This window comes from Cherax quadricarinatus, chromosome 28, assembly GCF_038502225.1.
Source record: "Cherax quadricarinatus isolate ZL_2023a chromosome 28, ASM3850222v1, whole genome shotgun sequence".
NCBI classification, from domain to species: Eukaryota; Metazoa; Arthropoda; class Malacostraca; order Decapoda; family Parastacidae; genus Cherax; species Cherax quadricarinatus.
In genome coordinates, this window is record NC_091319.1 from 22,480,545 (window position 1) to 22,501,793 (window position 21,249).

Here is a 21,249-nt window from a genome sequence, read left to right on the forward strand (position 1 = left end):
CAAAAAAAAAAAAATTTTTTTTTTTACCTTGAGGATAGATTTACATGCACAAAAGAATGAACAATCAACATGACACTTACCTTTATTGAAGACTGTTGTTGATGCATGGAAGACAGGGAGGAGGGGAGAGGGAAGAGAGGTTATTCTTTGGAAGGGGAATCCCCCTCCATGAGAACTCTAGGTACCAAGTCCTTATTCAGGATCACTTCCCTTCTTTGTTTTTTAGTGCCACTAGGACCAGCTTGAGAGTCACTGCACACCTGTGGTACTAAATATCTGTCCAGAGAGCTCTGTTTCTGGCATCTCTTTAAAATTTCCCTAAAAATGGGACAAGACATTGTCATTGTACATGTTGTCGACATGGCTTGCACCAGCTTTGTTAGGGCGATGTTCCTCCACATATCTTTCCATCCTACTCCACATAGCACAAATCTTCATTACTACCATCCTCTACCACCAACACTACCACCCTCTACCACCATCACTACCACCATCACAACCACTACCACAACCACTACCACCATCACTACCACCCTCTACCACCATCACTACCATTACCACCCTCTGCCACCATCACTACCACCCTTTACCACCATCACTACCACTACCACCCTCTACCACCATCACTACCACCATCACTACCACTCTCTACTGCCATTACAACCATTACCACCCTCTACCACGATCACAACCACTACCACACTCTACCACCATTGCTATCACTACCACTATCACTACCACCCTCTGCCAATATCACTACCACCATCACAACCACTACCACCCTCTACCACCATTATCAAATAGGGGTTTAAAACATGGATTGGGTAATAACACTCACGTCAGATGTTCTAGTAGGTGTATTGGATGGAATATATGGGGATGCCAGGCCTGATCTGTCTCCTCTCTTATGTCTCGACTTGAACTGCCCTCACGAGTGCCTGGAGGGTGAGCGGCATACAAATCATACTAGGTCAGCAGTAACACTCAGTGATTCACACAGGAGGCAGTGAATCAGTAACGGTTGGTATGAATCATTACTACTGACACTACTGGTAACTGATACTACTGAGACAATCACAACCACTACCACCCTCTACCACCATCACAACCACTACCACCATCATTACCACCCTCTACTGCCATCACAACCACTACCACCCTCTGCCACCATCACTACCACCCTCTACCTCCATCACAACCACTACCTCCCTCTACCACCATCACAACCACTACCACCCTCTACCACCATCACAACCACTACCACCCTCTACCAACATCACAACCACAACCACCATCACCACCACCCTCTACCACCATCACACCCACTACCACCATCACACCCACTACCACCCTCTACCACCATCACACCCACTACCACCCTCTACCACCATCACACCCACTACCACCCTCTTACCACCATCACATCCACTACCACCCTCTTATCACCATCACTACCACCCTCTACTGCCATCACAACCTCTACCACCATCACAACCACTACCACCATCACAACCTCTACCACCATCACAACCACTACCACCATCACAACCACTACCACCATCACAACCACTACCACCATCACTACCACCATCACTTCCACCCTCTACCACCATCACTATCACCCTCTGCCACCATCACTACCACCCTCTGCCACCATCACTACCACCCTCTGCCACCATCACTACCACCCTCTGCCACCATCACTACCACCCTCTACCACCATCACAACCACTACCACCCTCTACCACCATCGCAATCACCACCACCCTCTACCACCATCACTGCTACCCTCTACCACCATCACAATCACTACCACCCTCTACCAACATCTCAGGCACTACCACCATTGTCGAATAGGGGTTCGAAACATGGATTGGGTAATAACACTCACGTTGGATGTTCAAGGTGGTGTATTGGAATATATGGGGATGCCAGGCCTTACCTGTCTCCTCTCTTACGTATTGCCTTGAACTACCCTCACGAGTGCCTGGAGGTTGAGCGGCATACAAATCATACTAGGTCAGCAGTAACAGTCAGTGATTCACGCAGGAGGCAGTGAATCAGTAACGGTTGGTATGAATCATTACTACTGACACTACTGGTAACTGATACTACTGAGACAATCACAACCACTACCACCCTCTACCACCATCACTACCACGCTTTACCAAAGTGGGCGATTTTGATCACTTTGAGCCCTATTTTCAGCCAATTCCATTTTTCCAGTCGACCAAACTCATAGCTATTTCTTTAGAACTCCATTTGTTCTTTCGATTGAGTAAAAGAAACTGCCCGTTTACCGATTTCAACTACCCAATAAAGTGGTCAGAAATTGGCAGTTTGGCCAATTTCATGCAAATTAAAAAATATGCCAATTTCAAAATGGGGTCCAGAATGAACAATGCAGACATTCATAGCACTAAAATAACATTTTTCTCTGTTCATCAGTCACGTCTACAGGCCCCTCTTATAATACTCTTGCTTTCTATTTTGAATATTCACACAAAAAATAGAAGATTTACTGTTATGCAGACTACTGCAGTATTGTAATAATTGTATAAATAATGTCAACCCATTCGTGACTGCGTATTAGAATGGCTAGTTGGACATTTATTGCACAATGATGTACGTCATTTGTTTACTCTTGAACATGGGCAAAAATCAAACATTTCAGCTACTTTGAGCTCCATTTCAAGGTCCTTTTCATAGTAAAACCAATCAAAATCACCTCTATTTCTATAATGTGTTTTCAGTTCTATCAAATGAGACCAAGAAAACAAGAACACAACCACAAGTACTATACGAAAATACACCTCAAATTTGGTGTGTTAATCCAAAAACACGGTCGGAATTTTTTTTTTTTTCTCATTATGCACTACGTGCTGCAGGATTTTTTTAATACTGCACACACTGCCCACACAGACCCATTCTCTCGCATGTGGGCCTTCCAGCTTTCTCACGCTTGATTTGAAGCCGCTAGAATTTTTGAGTATAGTATATACGTCAAAAACGGTGGCTCGTAAGACGTATATATACGACCGAAACAGTCAAAGGGTTAAGTGGGTAAACACTCAGGAAGGCAATGTTTCATCCACCAGGGGTTTTGTTAGTATCTCACCCCTTCCTATATTTGACCAGTTCTAACTGAACTGTTCCAGTGCATAGAGAACACAACAAAATTGTTGAAAATATCCCCCCAAAAATTTATCTGTATCTCATGGGGCACAGCTATGAAATATATATTAAGATTTACATCTGACAACTACAGTGGACCCCCGCATAACGATGGCATCACATAGCGATTTTTCCGCATACCGCTTACTTTTATCGCAAAATTTTTGCCGCGCATACCGATTAAAAACCCGCTCACCGATTTTCGTCCGAGACGCGTCCAATGTGCCCTCACATGTGCCGCCCGTCCCATTGTTTACCAGCCAGCCTCCGCGGTAACATCCAAGCATACACTCGGAATATTTCGTATTATTACAGTGTTTTCGGTGCTGTTTCTGGAAAATAAGTGACCATGGGCCCCAAGAAAGCTTCTAGTGCCAACCCTGTGGTAAAAAGGGTGAGAATTAGTATGGAAATTAAGAAAGATTTTGAAGGGTTTGGGGCTAACCCTGAGAAGCCTATGCCAGTTGTGGAATCCATTGTGCCTACTTCAAAGATTAAGGAAATGTGTGCACAGTGGGTTGAACTGCAAACCTTTATAGATGAAAATCACCCTGACACAGCTGTTGCAAGCCGTGCTGGTGACTATTTCAATGACAATGTTGTGGCCCATTTTAGACAAATCGTAAAGGAACGGGAGGTACAGAGCTCTATGGACAGATTTGTTGTGCGACAGAGGTCCAGTGACTCTCAAGCTGGTCCTAGTGGCATTAAAAGAAGAAGGGAAGTAACCCCGGAAAAGGACTTGCTACCTCAAGTCGTAATGGAAGGGGATTCCCCTTCTAAACAGTAAGAAGATAATGCTCTCCCCTCCTCCCATCCCATCAATCATCACCAGATCTTCAATAAAAGTAAGTGTCATGTAATTGTGCATGCCTTTTTCAGTTTGTGTGTATTAAAATTAACATTTCATGTGGTAAAAAAAAATTTTTTTCATACTTTTGGGCGTCTTGCACGGATTAATTTTATTTCCATTATTTCTTATGGGGAAAATTCATTCGCATAACGATTATTTCGCATAACAATTATCCCTCTTGCACGGATTAAAATCGTTAACCGGGGGTCCACTGTATTAGAAAGACTAGTGGACCAACTGCTATTACTGCCACGTGAATGTAGTCAAAAGAATCATGAAGAAAAATTGATACCTTCTTTCATTTTATGGACATCTGTAGAGTATTCTAAATCTATAAAATTTATTTTCCCTTCATTTATACATTGACCTTTTGACCAGTAGACTAGTTTTGGGTTATTGATAGGGGGTTAGGTGCTGACAATAGTTAAAACCCCCAAATACCCATTTTCTGTCTCTCAAACAGTTTATCCCTTCTACTCCCTGAGGTATAAAACAGGTAGCTACTTAGGGCACAGCAGGAAGTTAGACACAGACAAGGCACAGATACGTTTAGAGGTATTTCTTCAGTCTCAGGGTGGTTGGGAAGTGAAATGACTTCAGTGAAGATGTGGTGGAGGCAGACGTGATATGTAGTTTTAAGAGCAAGTGTGATGGAGGGAGGGGGAGTGAATCTGGCAAGCGGCAAGTCAAAAAGCTAACACTCGACCCCTGTAACCACATTTAGTTAGTATGTGTCAAATGAAAATGTTTTAATTTTTAAACTGTGATAGCATAGTATATCAAGTTCTCTACATACAGATGTCATGTGGTGCAACAAGGAATGTTGGTCCAAAATGTGCCATCTATGCAAAGCCTCAGCCATTGTCTGCACAGATTCGTCAAGCTTCCTCAAGTCCTAAGTCTAATGCTGCTGTCATTAATAGGATGTTGGACAATAGCCAAGATATATGGTCTTCCGTGACAACCCCCACACCTTACACCCCATTTAGGAACAAGGCTCAGAGGCGTAAAGCATATGACCTATCTGAGACTGAGGAAGTTGCCAATCTCTTCACACCAAAAAGGAAAAATTCAAGGTAAGATTCTTCTCAGTATGCATTGGTATTTGATGCACAGTACATTACAGTATTTAAAAAAAAAGTTATACGCTTCAAGATATTAGGCGGGGTAATCCTTAATACAATGGAACCTTAAATATCGAACTTTCTTCAGTCCAGAAGGCTGATCGAGTGCCTTTACCGAATGAATTTATTCCCATCAGGAATAATGTAAATTAGATTAGTCCACTTCTGACTCTCAAAAATACGCTTATAAAAGCACTTACAAAAATACACTTACATAATTGGTTGTGTTGGGAGCAGTTCGATTTTTGAGGTTCCACTGTATTAATAAACAGTTGTAGGTGTGGAGTTACTAAAAGTATTAGTCAGAGGGCTCAAGAAACACATTCACCATGATGGTGAATGTGTTTCCTTTTTTGTGTCACCCTACATTGGTGGGAGATGGCTGATGTAAAAAAATAAATGAACCTGTCTGAATTTGGAAAAATTTCCTGTCTTTGTATTCATTACTTTCATACTCCATCTAACATGACTTAGATGTTGCCTGCCATTCTTTGTGTATATCTTTGAATTGTTATTTTTATGAGGAAACCTTTATCAAAATTTATTAAGTAAATCTCCATTGGTATTTCTGCTGAGTATAGCAGTACCAACACTTTTACGGGTGTGAGTCATGGGCTTTGAATATTACAGTGAGAAGAGGGCTAGAACCAGTGGATATGTCATGTGTGAGAGCAGTGTGGTGTGAATATCTTGCAGAGGGGTCTGGTGTCACCAAGGGCACATTTGTATTTATTTTTACACATACACAAATAACCCGCACATGGGAGAATGAAACTTATGACATCATTTCGGTTCATCTTATTGCCACTTCTACATTACTTATACTGCTAGTACTGCCACTGCTGCTACTATTATGCAAATTCCTCCTCTTGTTCTTCCACTCTTGGCCACCACCCCTCTCATATACCAGCTCCCTTCCCTTCATGCTTCTGTGTGACAAGTTAACACTTTCAGGATCCTCACCATAGTAAATGCAGCAGCGAGGAGACGGTGGAGATGTCCTGTCTAAGGGCAATGTGTGGTGTAAATATTATGCAGAAAATTCGGAGTGTGGAAATTAGGAGAAGGTGTGGAGTTAATAAAAGCATTAGTCAGAGGGCAGAAGAGGGGTTGTTGAGGTGGTTTGGTCATTTAGAGAGAATGGATCAAAGTAGAATGACATGGAAAGCATATAAATCTATAGGGGAAGGAAGGAGGGGTAGGGGTCGTCCTCGAAAGGGTTGGAAAGAGGGGGTAAAGGAGGTTTTGTGGGTAAGGGGCTTGGACTTCCAGCAAGCGTGCGTGAGCGTGTTAGATAGGAGTGAATGGAGACGAATGGTACTTGGGACCTGACGATCTGTTGGAGTGTGAGCAGGGTAATATTTAGTGAAGGGATTCAGGGAAACCGGTTATTTTCATATAGTCGGACTTGAGTCCTGGAAATGGGAAGTACAATGCCTGCACTTTAAAGGAGGGGTTTGGGATATTGGCAGTTTGGAGGGATATGTTGTGTATCTTTATACGTATATGCTTCTAAACTGTTGTATTCTGAGCACCTCTGCAAAAGCAGTGATAATGTGTGAGTGTGGTGAAAGTATTTTCTTTTTGGGGATTTTCTTTCTTTTTTGGGCCACCCTGCCTCGGTGGGAGACAGCCGACTTGTTGAAAAAAAAATATATATATATAATATATATACAGTGGTCCCTCGTTTTTCGTAATTAATCCGTTCCTGGAGCCATTACTATAAACAAAATTTACGATTTGCGAATCAATTTTCCCCATAAGAAATAATGTAAATACAATTAATCCGTTCCTGACACCCAGAAGTATTAAAACAAAAAAATTTTTACATGAAATATACATGTAGTACATAAACAATACAATGGGAAATGATGAATGAAACATTAACAGCATAACACTTACCTTTATTGGAGATTCTTCTTAGTGTATGGGAGACTGGAGGAGGAGGAGAGAGTGGATTGTTTATAGTTTGGAAGGGGAATTCCCTTCCAGCAACACCTCAGGTACCAATTGCTTTTCTGGGGTTGCTTGTCTTCTCTGTTTCTTAATGCCACTAGGACTACCTTGAGAGTCACGAGTCCTGTCTCGCAAAATAACTGTGGAGAGAGCTCTGTTTCTGGCGTCTCTTTAACACTTCCCTAAAATGGCCCAAGACTTTGTCACTGTGCATGTTGCCAATATGGCTTGCAACAAACTTGTTAGGGTGATGTTTCTCGATAAAGCTTTCCATCTTACCCCACATAGTAAAAATCTCTTTAATTTCTGAAGAAGGCACCTTCTTCAATCTCTCTTCCTCCTCTGCAGCAAGATTCTGAGCTGCGATCTGTTGCTGTTCCTGCTGAAGCTCTTGCAGCTCCTCAGTGGTGAGCTTTTCGTTGTGGTCTTCCACTAATTCTTCCACATCCTCCAAACTCACATCCAACCCCATGGAACTCCCCAGTGCCACAATTGATTTTACAATAGACATAGGCTCATCAGGTTCAGTCCCAAACCCTTCAAAATCCCTCTTGTCGACACAATCTGGCCACAATTTTCTCCAGGCAGAGTTCAAAGTCCTGATAGTCACTTGCTCCCAAGCCATACCTATAAGGGTTATGCAATGGAGGATGCTGAAGTGTTCTCTCGAAAGTTCCCTTAGGGTCAAGTGAGTGTCTGTGGTCACAGTCAAGCACCTGTGAAACATTGCTTTTGTGTAGAGTTTTTTTAAAGTTTGCAATGACCTGCTGGTCCATGGGCTGGAGGAGAGAAGTGGTATTCGGGGGCAAGAACTTTACTGTAATGAACCCAAACTCCTCGAAAATTAGGTCATCCAAGTTTGGAGGATGGGCAGGTGCATTGTCCATTACTAGCAGGCACTTGAGATCCAATTTCTTTTCCAGGAGATACTCCTTCACACTAGGGCCAAACACTTCATTGAACCACTCGACGAAAATTTCCCTCGTGACCCATGCCTTACTATTAGATTTCCAAAACACACACAATTTACTCTTCATAACATTGCTTTTCCTGAACACACTGGGATTTTCAGAATGGTACACTAGTAATGGCTTCACTTTGAAATCCCCACTAGCATTAGCACAGAACTTTAGAGTCAGCCTGTCTTTCATAGGCTTGTGTCATGGCATTGCCTTTACCACTAGTGTAATGAAGGTCCTCTTTGGCATTTCTTCCAAAAGAGGCCTGTTTTGTCACAATTGAACACTTGTTCAGGCTTCAGTCCTTCAGCCTCTATGTACTCCTGGAATTCATGCACATATTTTTCAGCCGCCTTGTGGTCCGAACTGGCAGCCTCACCATGCCTTACCACACTGTGTATGCCAGTACGGTTCTTAAATCTCTCAAACCAGCCTTTGCTGGCCTTAATTCACTCACATCACCACTATTTGCAGGCAGTTTCTTTACCAAATCTTCATGCAACTGCCTAGCCTTTTCACAAATAATCGAAGTCATAAGAGTATCTCCTGCTAATTGTTTCTCATTTATCCACACCAATAATAACTTCTCAACCTCTTCGAGTACTGGTGATCTCATTTTTGTCAGCATAGTTACCCCCTTTGCAACAACAGTGTCCTTGATTTCCTTTTTCTTGGCCACTATGGAACATAAGGTTGTGTAGGGTTTCTTATACATCCTGGCCAGTTCGGCCACACTTGCACCACTTTCATATTGTTCAATGATGGTTTTCTTAAATTCAATCGTATTTCTCACCTTCTTTACCACAGGCTTGGCACTGGGAGCTTTCTTTGGAACCATGGTAGCTTATTTAGTACTTGCAAGCACTAAAATAAATGGAATATTATGAAATATTTTGCTGGAGCATGTGAGGGGACCTTCGCTCACTGGTAAACAATGCCAGACTGGCTGCCGCCACGGCTCACGCATTGGGTACGTGTCCGGGACGAATTACGACTTGCGAGTCAACTTATGAAAAGCGAGTCCATGTTTACACGAAAATAACCCTATGATTGGCGAAATTTACGATTGTCGGGAACTACGAAAAGCGAGGGACCACTGTATATATATAATATATATATATATATAATATATATATATATATACAGTGGACCCCCGCTTAACGATCACCTCCAAATGCGACCAATTATGTAAGTGTATTTATGTAAGTGCGTTTGTACGTGTATGTTTGGGGGTCTTAAATGGACTAATCTACTTCACAATATTCCTTATGGGAAAAAATTTGGTCAGTACTGGCACCTAAACATACTACTGGAATGAAAAAAGTTCGTTAACCGGGGGTCCACTGTATATATATATATATATATATATATATATATATATATATATATATATATATATATATATATATATATATATATATATATATATATATATATATATATATATATATATATATACATGTATATATATATATAATGTATATTTTTTTTTTTTTTTTTTTTTTTTTTCAACAAGTCGGCCGTCTCCCACCGAGGCAGGGTGACCCAAAAAAGAAAGAAAATCCCCAAAAAGAAAATACTTTCATCATCATTCAACACTTTCACCACACTCGCACATTATCACTGTTTTTGCAGAGGTGCTCAGAATACAACAGTCTAGAAGCATAAACATATAAAGATACACAACATATCCCTCCAAACTGCCAATATCCCAAACCCCTCCTTTAAAGTGCAGGCATTGTACTTCCCATTTCCAGGACTCAAGTCCGACTATATGAAAATAACCGGTTTCCCTGAATCCCTTCACTAAATATTACCCTGCTCACACTCCAACAGATCGTCAGGTCCCAAGTACCATTCGTCTCCATTCACTCCTATCTAACACGCTCACGCACGCTTGCTGGAAGTCCAAGCCCCTTACCCACAAAACCTCCTTTACCCCCTCTCTCCAACCCTTTCGAGGACGACCCCTACCCCGCCTTCCTTCCCCTATAGATTTATATGCTTTCCATGTCATTCTACTGTGATCCATTCTCTCTAAATGACCAAACCACCTCAACAACCCCTCTTCTGCCCTCTGACTAATACTTTTATTAACTCCACACCTTCTCCTAATTTCCACACTCCGAATTTTCTGCATAATATTTACACCACACATTGCCCTTAAACAGGACATCTCCGCTGCCTCCAACCGTCTCCTCGCTGCTGCATTTACCACCCAAGCTTCACACCCATATAAGAGTGTTGGTACTACTATACTTTCATACATTCCCTTCTTTGCCTCCATAGATAACGTTTTTTGACTCCACATATACCTCAACGCACCACTCACCTTTTTTCCCTCATCAATTCTATGATTAACCTCATCCTTCATAAATCCATCCGCCGACACGTCAACTCCCAAGTATCTGAAAACATTCACTTCTTCCATACTCCTCCTCCCCAATTTGATATCCAATTTTTCTTTATCTAAATCATTTGACACCCTCATCACCTTACTCTTTTCTATGTTCACTTTCAACTTTCTACCTTTACACACATTCCCAAACTCATCCACTAACCTTTGCAATTTTTCTTTAGAATCTCCCATAAGCACAGTATCATCAGCAAAAAGTAACTGTGTCAATTCCCATTTTGAATTTGATTCCCCATAAAATATATATATATATATATATATATATATATATATATATATATATATATATATATATATATATATATATATATATATATATATATATATATATATATATATATATATATATATATATATATATATATATATATATATATATATATATATATATATATATATATATATATATATATATATATATATATATACAGTGGACCCCCGGTCTGAGGGCAATGTGTGGTGTGAATATAATGCAGAGAATTCGTAGTTTGGAAGTTAGAAGGAGGTGCGGGATTACCAAAACTGTTGTCCAGAGGGCTGAGGAAGGGTTGTTGAGGTGGTTCGGACATGTAGAGAGAATGGAGCGAAACAGAATGACTTCAAGAGTATATCAGTCTGTAGTTGAAGGAAGGCGGGGTAGGGGTCGCCCTAGGAAAGGTTGGAGGGAGGGGGTAAAGGAGGTTTTGTGTGCGAGGGGCTTGGACTTCCAGCAGGCATGCGTGAGCGTGTTCGATAGGAGTGAATGGAGACAAATGGTTTTTAATACTTGACGTGCTGTTGGAGTGTGAGCAAAGTAACATTTATGAAGGGATTCAGGGAAACCGGCAGGCCGGACTTGAGTCCTGGAGATGGGAAGTACAGTGCCTGCACTCTGAAGGAGGGGTGTTAATGTTGCAGTTTAAAAACTGTAGTGTAAAGCACCCTTCTGGCAAGACAGTGATGGAGTGAATGATGGTGAAAGTTTTTCTTTTTCGGGCCACCCTGCCTTGGTGGGAATCGGCCAGTGTGATAATAAAAATAAAAATATATATATATTATATATATATATATATATATATATATATATATATTTTTATATATATATATATATATATATATATATATATATATATATATATATATATATATGTAGTAGGTTGGTAGACAGCAACCGCCCAGGGAGGTACTACCGTCCTGCCAAGTGAGTGTAAAACGAAAGCCTGTAATTGTTTTACATGATGGTAGGATTGCTGGTGTCTTTTGTCTGTCTCATAAATATGCAAGATTACAGGTAAGTCTTGCTACTTCTACTTACACTTAGGTCACACTACACATACATGTACAAGCATATATATACACACCCCTCTGGGTTTTCTTCTATTTTCTTTCTTGTTCTTGTTTATTTCCTCTTATCTCCTTGGGGAAGTGGAACAGAATTCTTCCTCTATAAGCCATGTGTGTCGTAAGAGGCGACTAAAATGCCGGGAGCAAGGGGCTAGTAACCCCTTCTCCTGTATATTACTAAATTTAAAAGGAGAAACTTCAGTTTTTTCTTTTGGGCCACCCCACCTCAGTGGGATACGGCTGGTACGTTGAAAGAAGAAGAAGAAGATATATATATATATATATATATATATATATATATATATATATATATATATGGTAAAGAGAGTGGTGAGAGAGTGCAAAAGGAGAGCAGATGATAGAGTGGGAGAGGCACTGTCAAGAAATTTTAATGAAAATAAGAAAAAATTTTGGAGTGAGTTAAACAAGTTAAGAAAGCCTAGGGAAAATATGGATTTGTCAGTTAAAAACAGAGTAGGGGAGTTAGTAGATGGGGAGATGGAGGTATTGGGTAGATGGCGAGAATATTTTGAGGAACTTTTAAATGTTAAGGAAGAAACAGAGGCAGTAATTTCATGCACTGGTCAGGGAGGTATACCATCTTTTAGGAGTGAAGAAGAGCAGAATGTAAGTGTGGGGGAGGTACGTGAGGCATTACGTAAAATGAAAGGGGGTAAAGCAGCTGGAACTGATGGGATCATGACAGAAATGTTAAAAGCAGGGGGGGATATAGTGTTGGAGTGGTTGGTACTTTTGTTTAATAAATGTATGAAAGAGGGGAAGGTACCTAGGGATTGGCAGAGAGCATGTATAGTCCCTTTATATAAAGGGAAAGGGGACAAAAGAGACTGTAAAAATTATAGAGGAATAAGCTTACTGAGTATACCAGGAAAAGTGTACGGTAGGGTTATAATTGAAAGAATTAGAGGTAAGACAGAATGTAGGATTGCGGATGAGCAAGGAGGTTTTAGAGTGGGTAGGGGATGTGTAGATCAGGTGTTTACATTGAAGCATATATGTGAACAGTATTTAGATAAAGATAGGGAAGTTTTTATTGCATTTATGGATTTAGAAAAGGCATATGATAGAGTGGATAGAGGAGCAATGTGGCAGATGTTGCAAGTATATGGAATAGGTGGTAAGTTATTAAATGCTGTAAAGAGTTTTTATGAGGATAGTGAGGCTCAGGTTAGGGTGTGTAGAAGAGAGGGAGACTACTTCCCGGTAAAAGTAGGTCTTAGACAGGGATGTGTAATGTCACCATGGTTGTTTAATATATTTATAGATGGGGTTGTAAAGGAAGTAAATGCTAGGGTGTTTGGGAGAGGGGTGGGATTAAATTATGGGGAATCAAATTCAAAATGGGAATTGACACAGTTACTTTTTGCTGATGATACTGTGCTTATGGGAGATTCTAAAGAAAAATTGCAAAGGTTAGTGGATGAGTTTGGGAATGTGTGTAAAGGTAGAAAGTTGAAAGTGAACATAGAAAAGAGTAAGGTGATGAGGGTGTCAAATGATTTAGATAAAGAAAAATTGGATATCAAATTGGGGAGGAGGAGTATGGAAGAAGTGAATGTTTTCAGATACTTGGGAGTTGACGTGTCGGCGGATGGATTTATGAAGGATGAGGTTAATCATAGAATTCTTCTTCTTCTTTCAACGTACCAGCCGTATCCCACTGAGGTGGGGTGGCCCAAAAGAAAAAACTGAAGTTTCTCCTTTTAAATTTAGTAATATACAGGAGAAGGGGTTACTAGCCCCTTGCTCCCGGCATTTTAGTCGCCTCTTACGACACACATGGCTTATAGAGGAAGAATTCTGTTCCACTTCCCCATGGAGATAAGAGGAAATAAACAAGAACAAGAAAGAAAATAGAAGAAAACCCAGAGGGGTGTGTATATATATGCTTGTACATGTATGTGTAGTGTGACCTAAGTGTAAGTAGAAGTAGCAAGACTTACCTGTAATCTTGCATATTTATGAGACAGACAAAAGACACCAGCAATCCTACCATCATGTAAAACAATTACAGGCTTTCGTTTTACACTCACTTGGCAGGACGGTAGTACCTCCCTGGGCGGTTGCTGTCTACCAACCTACTACCTAGTAATCATAGAATTGATGAGGGAAAAAAGGTGAGTGGTGCGTTGAGGTATATGTGGAGTCAAAAAACGTTATCTATGGAGGCAAAGAAGGGAATGTATGAAAGTATAGTAGTACCAACACTCTTATATGGGTGTGAAGCTTGGGTGGTAAATGCAGCAGCGAGGAGACGGTTGGAGGCAGCGGAGATGTCCTGTTTAAGGGCAATGTGTGGTGTAAATATTATGCAGAAAATTCGGAGTGTGGAAATTAGGAGAAGGTGTGGAGTTAATAAAAGTATTAGTCAGAGGGCAGAAGAGGGGTTGTTGAGGTGGTTTGGTCATTTAGAGAGAATGGATCACAGTAGAATGACATGGAAAGCATATAAATCTATAGGGGAAGGAAGGCGGGGTAGGGGTCGTCCTCGAAAGGGTTGGAGAGAGGGGGTAAAGGAGGTTTTGTGGGTAAGGGGCTTGGACTTCCAGCAAGCGTGCGTGAGCGTGTTAGATAGGAGTGAATGGAGACGAATGGTACTTGGGACCTGACGATCTGTTGGAGTGTGAGCAGGGTAATATTTAGTGAAGGGATTCAGGGAAACCGGTTATTTTCATATAGTCGGACTTGAGTCCTGGAAATGGGAAGTACAATGCCTGCACTTTAAAGGAGGGGTTTGGGATATTGGCAGTTTGGAGGGATATGTTGTGTATCTTTATATGTTTATGCTTCTAGACTGTTGTATTCTGAGCACCTCTGCAAAAACAGTGATAATGTGCGAGTGTGGTGAAAGTGTTGAATGATGATGAAAGTATTTTCTTTTTGGGGATTTTCTTTCTTTTTTGGGTCACCCTGCCTCGGTGGGAGACGGCCGACTTGTTGAAAAAAAAAAAAAAAAAAAAAGAATATATATATATATATATATATAATATATATATATTTTAAGCTTACTGAGTATACCAGGAAAAGTGTACGGTAGGGTTATAATTGAAAGAATTAGAGGTAAGACAGAATGTAGGATTGCGGATGAGCAAGGAGGTTTTAGAGTGGGTAGGGGATGTGTAGATCAGGTGTTTACATTGAAGCATATATGTGAACAGTATTTAGATAAAGATAGGGAAGTTTTTATTGCATTTATGGATTTAGAAAAGGCATATGATAGAGTGGATAGAGGAGCAATGTGGCAGATGTTGCAAGTATATGGAATAGGTGGTAAGTTATTAAATGCTGTAAAGAGTTTTTATGAGGATAGTGAGGCTCAGGTTAGGGTGTGTAGAAGAGAGGGAGACTACTTCCCGGTAAAAGTAGGTCTTAGACAGGGATGTGTAATGTCACCATGGTTGTTTAATATATTTATAGATGGGGTTGTAAAGGAAGTAAATGCTAGGGTGTTTGGGAGAGGGGTGGGATTAAATTATGGGGAATCAAATTCAAAATGGGAATTGACACAGTTACTTTTTGCTGATGATACTGTGCTTATGGGAGATTCTAAAGAAAAATTGCAAAGGTTAGTGGATGAGTTTGGGAATGTGTGTAAAGGTAGAAAGTTGAAAGTGAACATAGAAAAGAGTAAGGTGATGAGGGTGTCAAATGATTTAGATAAAGAAAAATTGGATATCAAATTGGGGAGGAGGAGTATGGAAGAAGTGAATGTTTTCAGATACTTGGGAGTTGACGTGTCGGCGGATGGATTTATGAAGGATGAGGTTAATCATAGAATTGATGAGGGAAAAAAGGTGAGTGGTGCGTTGAGGTATATGTGGAGTCAGAAAACGTTATCTATGGAGGCAAAGAAGGGAATGTATGAAAGTATAGTAGTACCAACACTCTTATATGGGTGTGAAGCTTGGGTGGTAAATGCAGCAGCGAGGAGATGGTTGGAGGCAGTGGAGATGTCCTGTTTAAGGGCAATGTGTGGTGTAAATATTATGCAGAAAATTCGGAGTGTGGAAATTAGGAGAAGGTGTGGAGTTAATAAAAGTATTAGTCAGAGGGCAGAAGAGGGGTTGTTGAGGTGGTTTGGTCATTTAGAGAGAATGGATCAAAGTAGAATGACATGGAAAGCATATAAATCTATAGGGGAAGGAAGGCGGGGTAGGGGTCGTCCTCGAAAGGGTTGGAGAGAGGGGGTAAAGGAGGTTTTGTGGGTAAGGGGCTTGGACTTCCAGCAAGCGTGCATGAGCGTGTTAGATAGGAGTGAATGGAGACGAATGGTACTTGGGACCTGACGATCTGTTGGAGTGTGAGCAGGGTAATATTTAGTGAAGGGATTCAGGGAAACCGGTTATTTTCATATAGTCGGACTTGAGTCCTGGAAATGGGAAGTACAATGCCTGCACTTTAAAGGAGGGGTTTGGGATATTGGCAGTTTGGAGGGATATGTTGTGTATCTTTATATGTGTATGCTTCTAGACTGTTGTATTCTGAGCACCTCTGCAAAAACAGTGATAATGTGCAAGTGTGGTGAAAGTGTTGAATGATGATGAAAGTATTTTCTTTTTGGGGATTTTCTTTCTTTTTTTGGTCACCCTGCCTTGGTGGGAGACGGCCGACTTGTTGAAAAAAAAAAAATATATATATATATATGTATATATATATATATATATATATATATATATATATATATATATATATATATATATATATATATATCCAGTGGACCCCCGGTTAACGATTTTAATCCGTGCAAGAGGGGTAATTGTTATGCAAAATAATCGTTATGTGAATGAATTTTCCCCATAAGAAATAATGGAAATAAAATTAATCCGTGCAAGACACCCAAAAGTATGAAAAAAAAAAATTTACCACATGAAATATATATTTTCCCACACACAAAGAGAAGGATACATGCACAATAGTAGAGTAGTACATGCACAGTATATATTGTGCATGTACTACTCAACTAAATGAAGAATAAATGACACTTACCTTTATTGAAGATGCAGCAATGACTGATGAGACACTGTGTCCTGGGAGTGCCTTTTCCTCCTGAGTACTGTAGGTCCTGTTTGGCATTTTCTTCCAGAACAGGCCTTATCACACTGTGTATGCCACTACGATTCTTAAATCTCTCAAACCAACCTTTGCTGGCTTTAAATTCACCAATATGAGCACTAGTTCCAGGCATTTTTCCCTGTTCACCTGGGTGTTAGTCGACTGGTGTGGGTTGCATCCTGGGAGACAAGATTAAGGACCCCAATGGAAATAAGTTAGACAGTCTTCAATGACACTGACTTTTTTGGGTTATCCTGGGTGGCAAATCCTCTGGGGTTAATTGTTTCTTGGTATTCTCAATAAGCCACACCAACAACGGTGCTACAGCAGCAGCAGCAGCTGACGGTGGTACAGCAGCAACAGACGGTGGTACAGCAGCAACAATGCTACAGCAGCAGCAGACGATGCTACAGCAGCAGCAGCAGCAGCAGCAGCAGCAGACAATGCTACAGCTGCAGCAGACGATGCTACAGCAGCAGCAGACGATGCTACAGCAGCAGCAGCAGCAGCAGACAATGCTACAGCAGCAGCAGACGATGCTACAGCAGCAGCAGCAGCAGCAGCAGACAATGCTACAGCAGCAGCAGACGATGCTACAACAGCAGCAGCAGCAGACGATGCTACAGCAGCAGCAGCAGCAGCAGACAATGCTACAGCAGCAGCAGACGATGCTACAGCAGCAGCAGCAGCAGACGATGCTACAGCAGCAGCAGCAGCTGACAGTGCAGCAGCAGCAGCAGCAGCTGTACCACTAATAGTAGCGATACTTATCAATGATCTTTTTCTTCTTCTCTATTGTAATTCTCACCCTTATTGCTGTAGGGTTGGCACTAGAAGCTTTCTTGGGGCCCATGGTCACTTATTTTCCAGAAAAAGCACCGAAAACACTGTAATAATACGAAATATTCCGATTGTATACCTGGATGTTACCGCGGAGGCTGGCTGGTAAACAATGCCACCGGCGGAACATGTGAGCGTGGCTCAGGCCGCACATTGGACGCGTCTCGGAGGAAAATCGGTAAGCAGGTTTTTAAGCGGTATGTGAGGCAAAATTTTTGCAATTAAAGTAAGCGGTATGCGAAATAATCGCTATGTGATGCCATCGTTATGCGGGGGTCCACTGTATATATATATATATATATATATATATATATATACATTTTATTATCACACTGGCCGATTCCCACCAAGGCAGGGTGGCCCGAAAAAGAAAAACTTTCACCATCATTCACTCCATATATATATATATATATATATATTATATATATATGTTATATATATATACTTCTACTTACACTTAGGTCACACTACACATACATGTACACGTTTATTTGTACACACTCATCTGAGTTTTCTTTGATTTTATCTTAATAGTTCTTGGTCTTATTACTTTTCCTTTTATATCCATGGGGAAGTGGAATAAGAATCTTTCCTCCGTAAGCCATGCGTGTTGTAAAAGTCAACTAAAATGCCGGAAACAGTGGGCTAGTAACCCCTTTTCCTGTAAAGATTACTAAAAACAATAAGAAGAAGAAAATTGTCAAAGTGGGAAGTCTGAATGTGCGTGGATGTTGTGCAAATGATAAGAAAGAGATGATTGTGGATGTTATGAATGAGAAGAAACTGGATGTCCTGGCTTTAAGTGAAACAAAGCTGAAGGGGATGGGAGAGTTTCAATGGAGAGGAATAAATGGGATTAGGTCAGGGGTTTCAAATAGAGTTAGAGCTAAAGAAGGAGTAGCAATAATGTTGAAGGATAAGCTATGGCAGGAAAAGAGGGACTACAAATGCATAAATTCAAGGATTATGTGGAGTAAAATAAAGATTGGATGTGAAAAGTGGGTTATAGTAAGCGTGTATGCACCTGGAGAAGAAAGAAGTGTAGAGGAGAGAGACAGATTTTGGGAAATGTTGAGTGAATGCGTGGGGAGTTTTGAATCAAGTGTGAGAGTAATGGTGGTTGGGGATTTCAATGCTAAAGTGGGTAAAAATGTTATGGAGGGAGTAGTAGGTAAATTTGGGGTGCCAGGGGTAAATGTAAATGGGGAGCCTTTAATTGAGCTATGTGTAGAAAGAGATTTGGTAATAAGTAATACATATTTTATGAAAAAGAGGATAAATAAATATACAAGGTATGATGTAGCACGTAATGAAAGTAGTTTGTTAGATTATGTATTGGTGGATAAAAGGTTGATGGGTAGGCTCCAGGATGTACATGTTTATAGAGGGGCAACTGATATGTCAGATCATTATTTAGTTGTAGCTACAGTTAGAGTAAGAGGTAGATGGGAAAAGAGGAAGGTGGCAACAACAAGTAAGAGGGAGGTGAAAGTGTATAAACTAAGGGAGGAGGAAGTTCGGGCGAGATATAAGCGACTATTGGCAGAAAGGTGGGCTAGTGCAAAGATGAGTAGTGGGGGGGTTGAAGAGGGTTGGAATAGTTTTAAAAATGCAGTATTAGAATGTGGGGCAGAAGTTTGTGGTTATAGGAGGGTGGGGGCAGGAGGAAAGAGGAGTGATTGGTGGAATGATTAAGTAAAGGGTGTGATAAAAGAGAAAAAGGTAGCTTACGAGAGGTTTTTACAAAGCAGAAGTGTTATAAGAAGAGCAGAGTATATGGAGAGTAAAAGAAAGGTGAAGAGAGTGGTGAGAGAGTGCAAAAGGAGAGCAGATGAAAGAGCGGGAGAGGCACTGTCAAGAAATTTTAATGAAAATAAGAAAAAATTTTGGAGTGAGTTAAACAAGTTAAGAAAGCCTAGGGAAAGTATGGATTTGTCCATTAAAAACAGAGTAGGGGAGTTAGTAGATGGGGAGAGGGAGGTATTAGGTAGATGGCGAGAATATTTTGAGGAACTTTTAAATGTTGAGGAAGAAAGGGAGGCGGTAATTTCATGCACTGGCCAGGGAGGTATACCATCTTTTAGGAGTGAAGAAGAGCAGAATGTAAGTGTGGTGGAGGTACGTGAGGCATTACGTAGAATGAAAGGGGTAAAGCAGCTGGAACTGATGGGATCATGACAGAAATGTTAAAAGCAGGGGGGTATAGTGTTGGAGTGGTTGGTACTTTTGTTTAATAAATGTATGGAAGAGGGGAAGGTACCTAGGGATTGGCAGAGAGCATGTATAGTCCCTTTATATAAAGGGAAAGGGGACAAAAGAGATTGTAAAAATTATAGAGGAATAAGTTTACTGAGTATACCAGGAAAAGTATACGGTAGAGTTATAATTGAAAGAATTAGAGGTAAGACAGAATGTAGAATTGCGGATGAGCAAGGAGGCTTCAGAGTGGGTAGGGGATGTGTAGATCAAGTGTTTACATTGAAGCATATATGTGAACAGTATTTGGATAAAGGTAGGGAAATTTTTATTGCATTTATGGATTTAGAAAAGGCATATGATAGAGTGGATAGAGGAGCAATGTGGCAGATGTTGCAAGTTTATGGAATAGGTGGTAAGTTATTAAATGCTGTAAAGAGCTTTTATGAGGATAGTGAGGCTCAGGTTAGGGTGTGTAGAAGAGAGGGAGAATACTTCCCGGTAAAAGTAGGTCTTAGACAGGGATGTGTAATGTCACCATGGTTGTTTAAAAACATAGGAAAATACACCGCAAAGTCGCTGTTTTAATCCAGAAACACGGTCGCAGTTTTCTCATTATGCACTGCATGCTGCAGGATTTGTATTATATGATGCACACTTACCACATAGATGTATTCTCTTATATCTAGGTCCAAATTTGCCGCTTACAACTTATCTGAGTGAGCAGAGCTCATGATGTAGTATTACAGCTTGGACCCTGGCTTCAAAGCCGTAGAACTACGGGACTGACCCTCAAAGGGTTAATCATGTCACTGGCCACTTTAATACATATTCACGGATGCGCTAACATTATTTATGCAATTACAGTGGACCCTCGACATTTGATACTAATCCGTTCCTGAGAGCTATCGAATGTCAAAAATACTGAAAGTCGAATTAATTTTCCCCATAAGAAATAATGGAAATCAAATTAATCCGTGCAAGACACCCAAAAGTTTGAAAAAAAAAAATTTTTTACCACATGAAATATTAAGTTTAATGCAATAGAATAATTACAATAACAACAATAACAATAGATTAATATCAATAGAATAATTGACACTTACCTTTAATGAAGATCTGGTGATGATTGATGGGATGGAAGGAGGGGAGAGGTGTTAGTGTTTAGAAGGGGAATCCCCTTCCATTAGGACTTGAGGTAGCAAGTCCTTTTTCGGGGTTACTTCCCTTCTTCTTTTAATGCCACTAGGACCAGCTTGAGAGTCACTGGACCTCTGTCGCACAACAAATCTGTCCATAGAGCTCTGTACCTCCCGTTCCTTTACGATTTGTCTA

At 40.6% G+C, this 21,249-nt stretch overlaps 1 protein-coding gene across 6 annotated transcripts in view; it reads left to right on the forward strand.

Annotated features, from left to right (window-relative positions):
- Elys (AT hook containing transcription factor 1 homolog) overlaps positions 1-21,249 on the forward strand; it is a 269,815-nt gene that overhangs the window by 165,168 nt on the left and 83,398 nt on the right. For all 6 annotated transcript variants that reach the window (XM_070089464.1, XM_070089469.1, XM_070089468.1 and 3 more), the window contains exon 21: positions 4,826-5,103. In XM_070089464.1, coding sequence (XP_069945565.1) covers positions 4,826-5,103 — 278 coding nt within the window. The remainder of the gene's footprint in view (positions 1-4,825; positions 5,104-21,249) is intronic.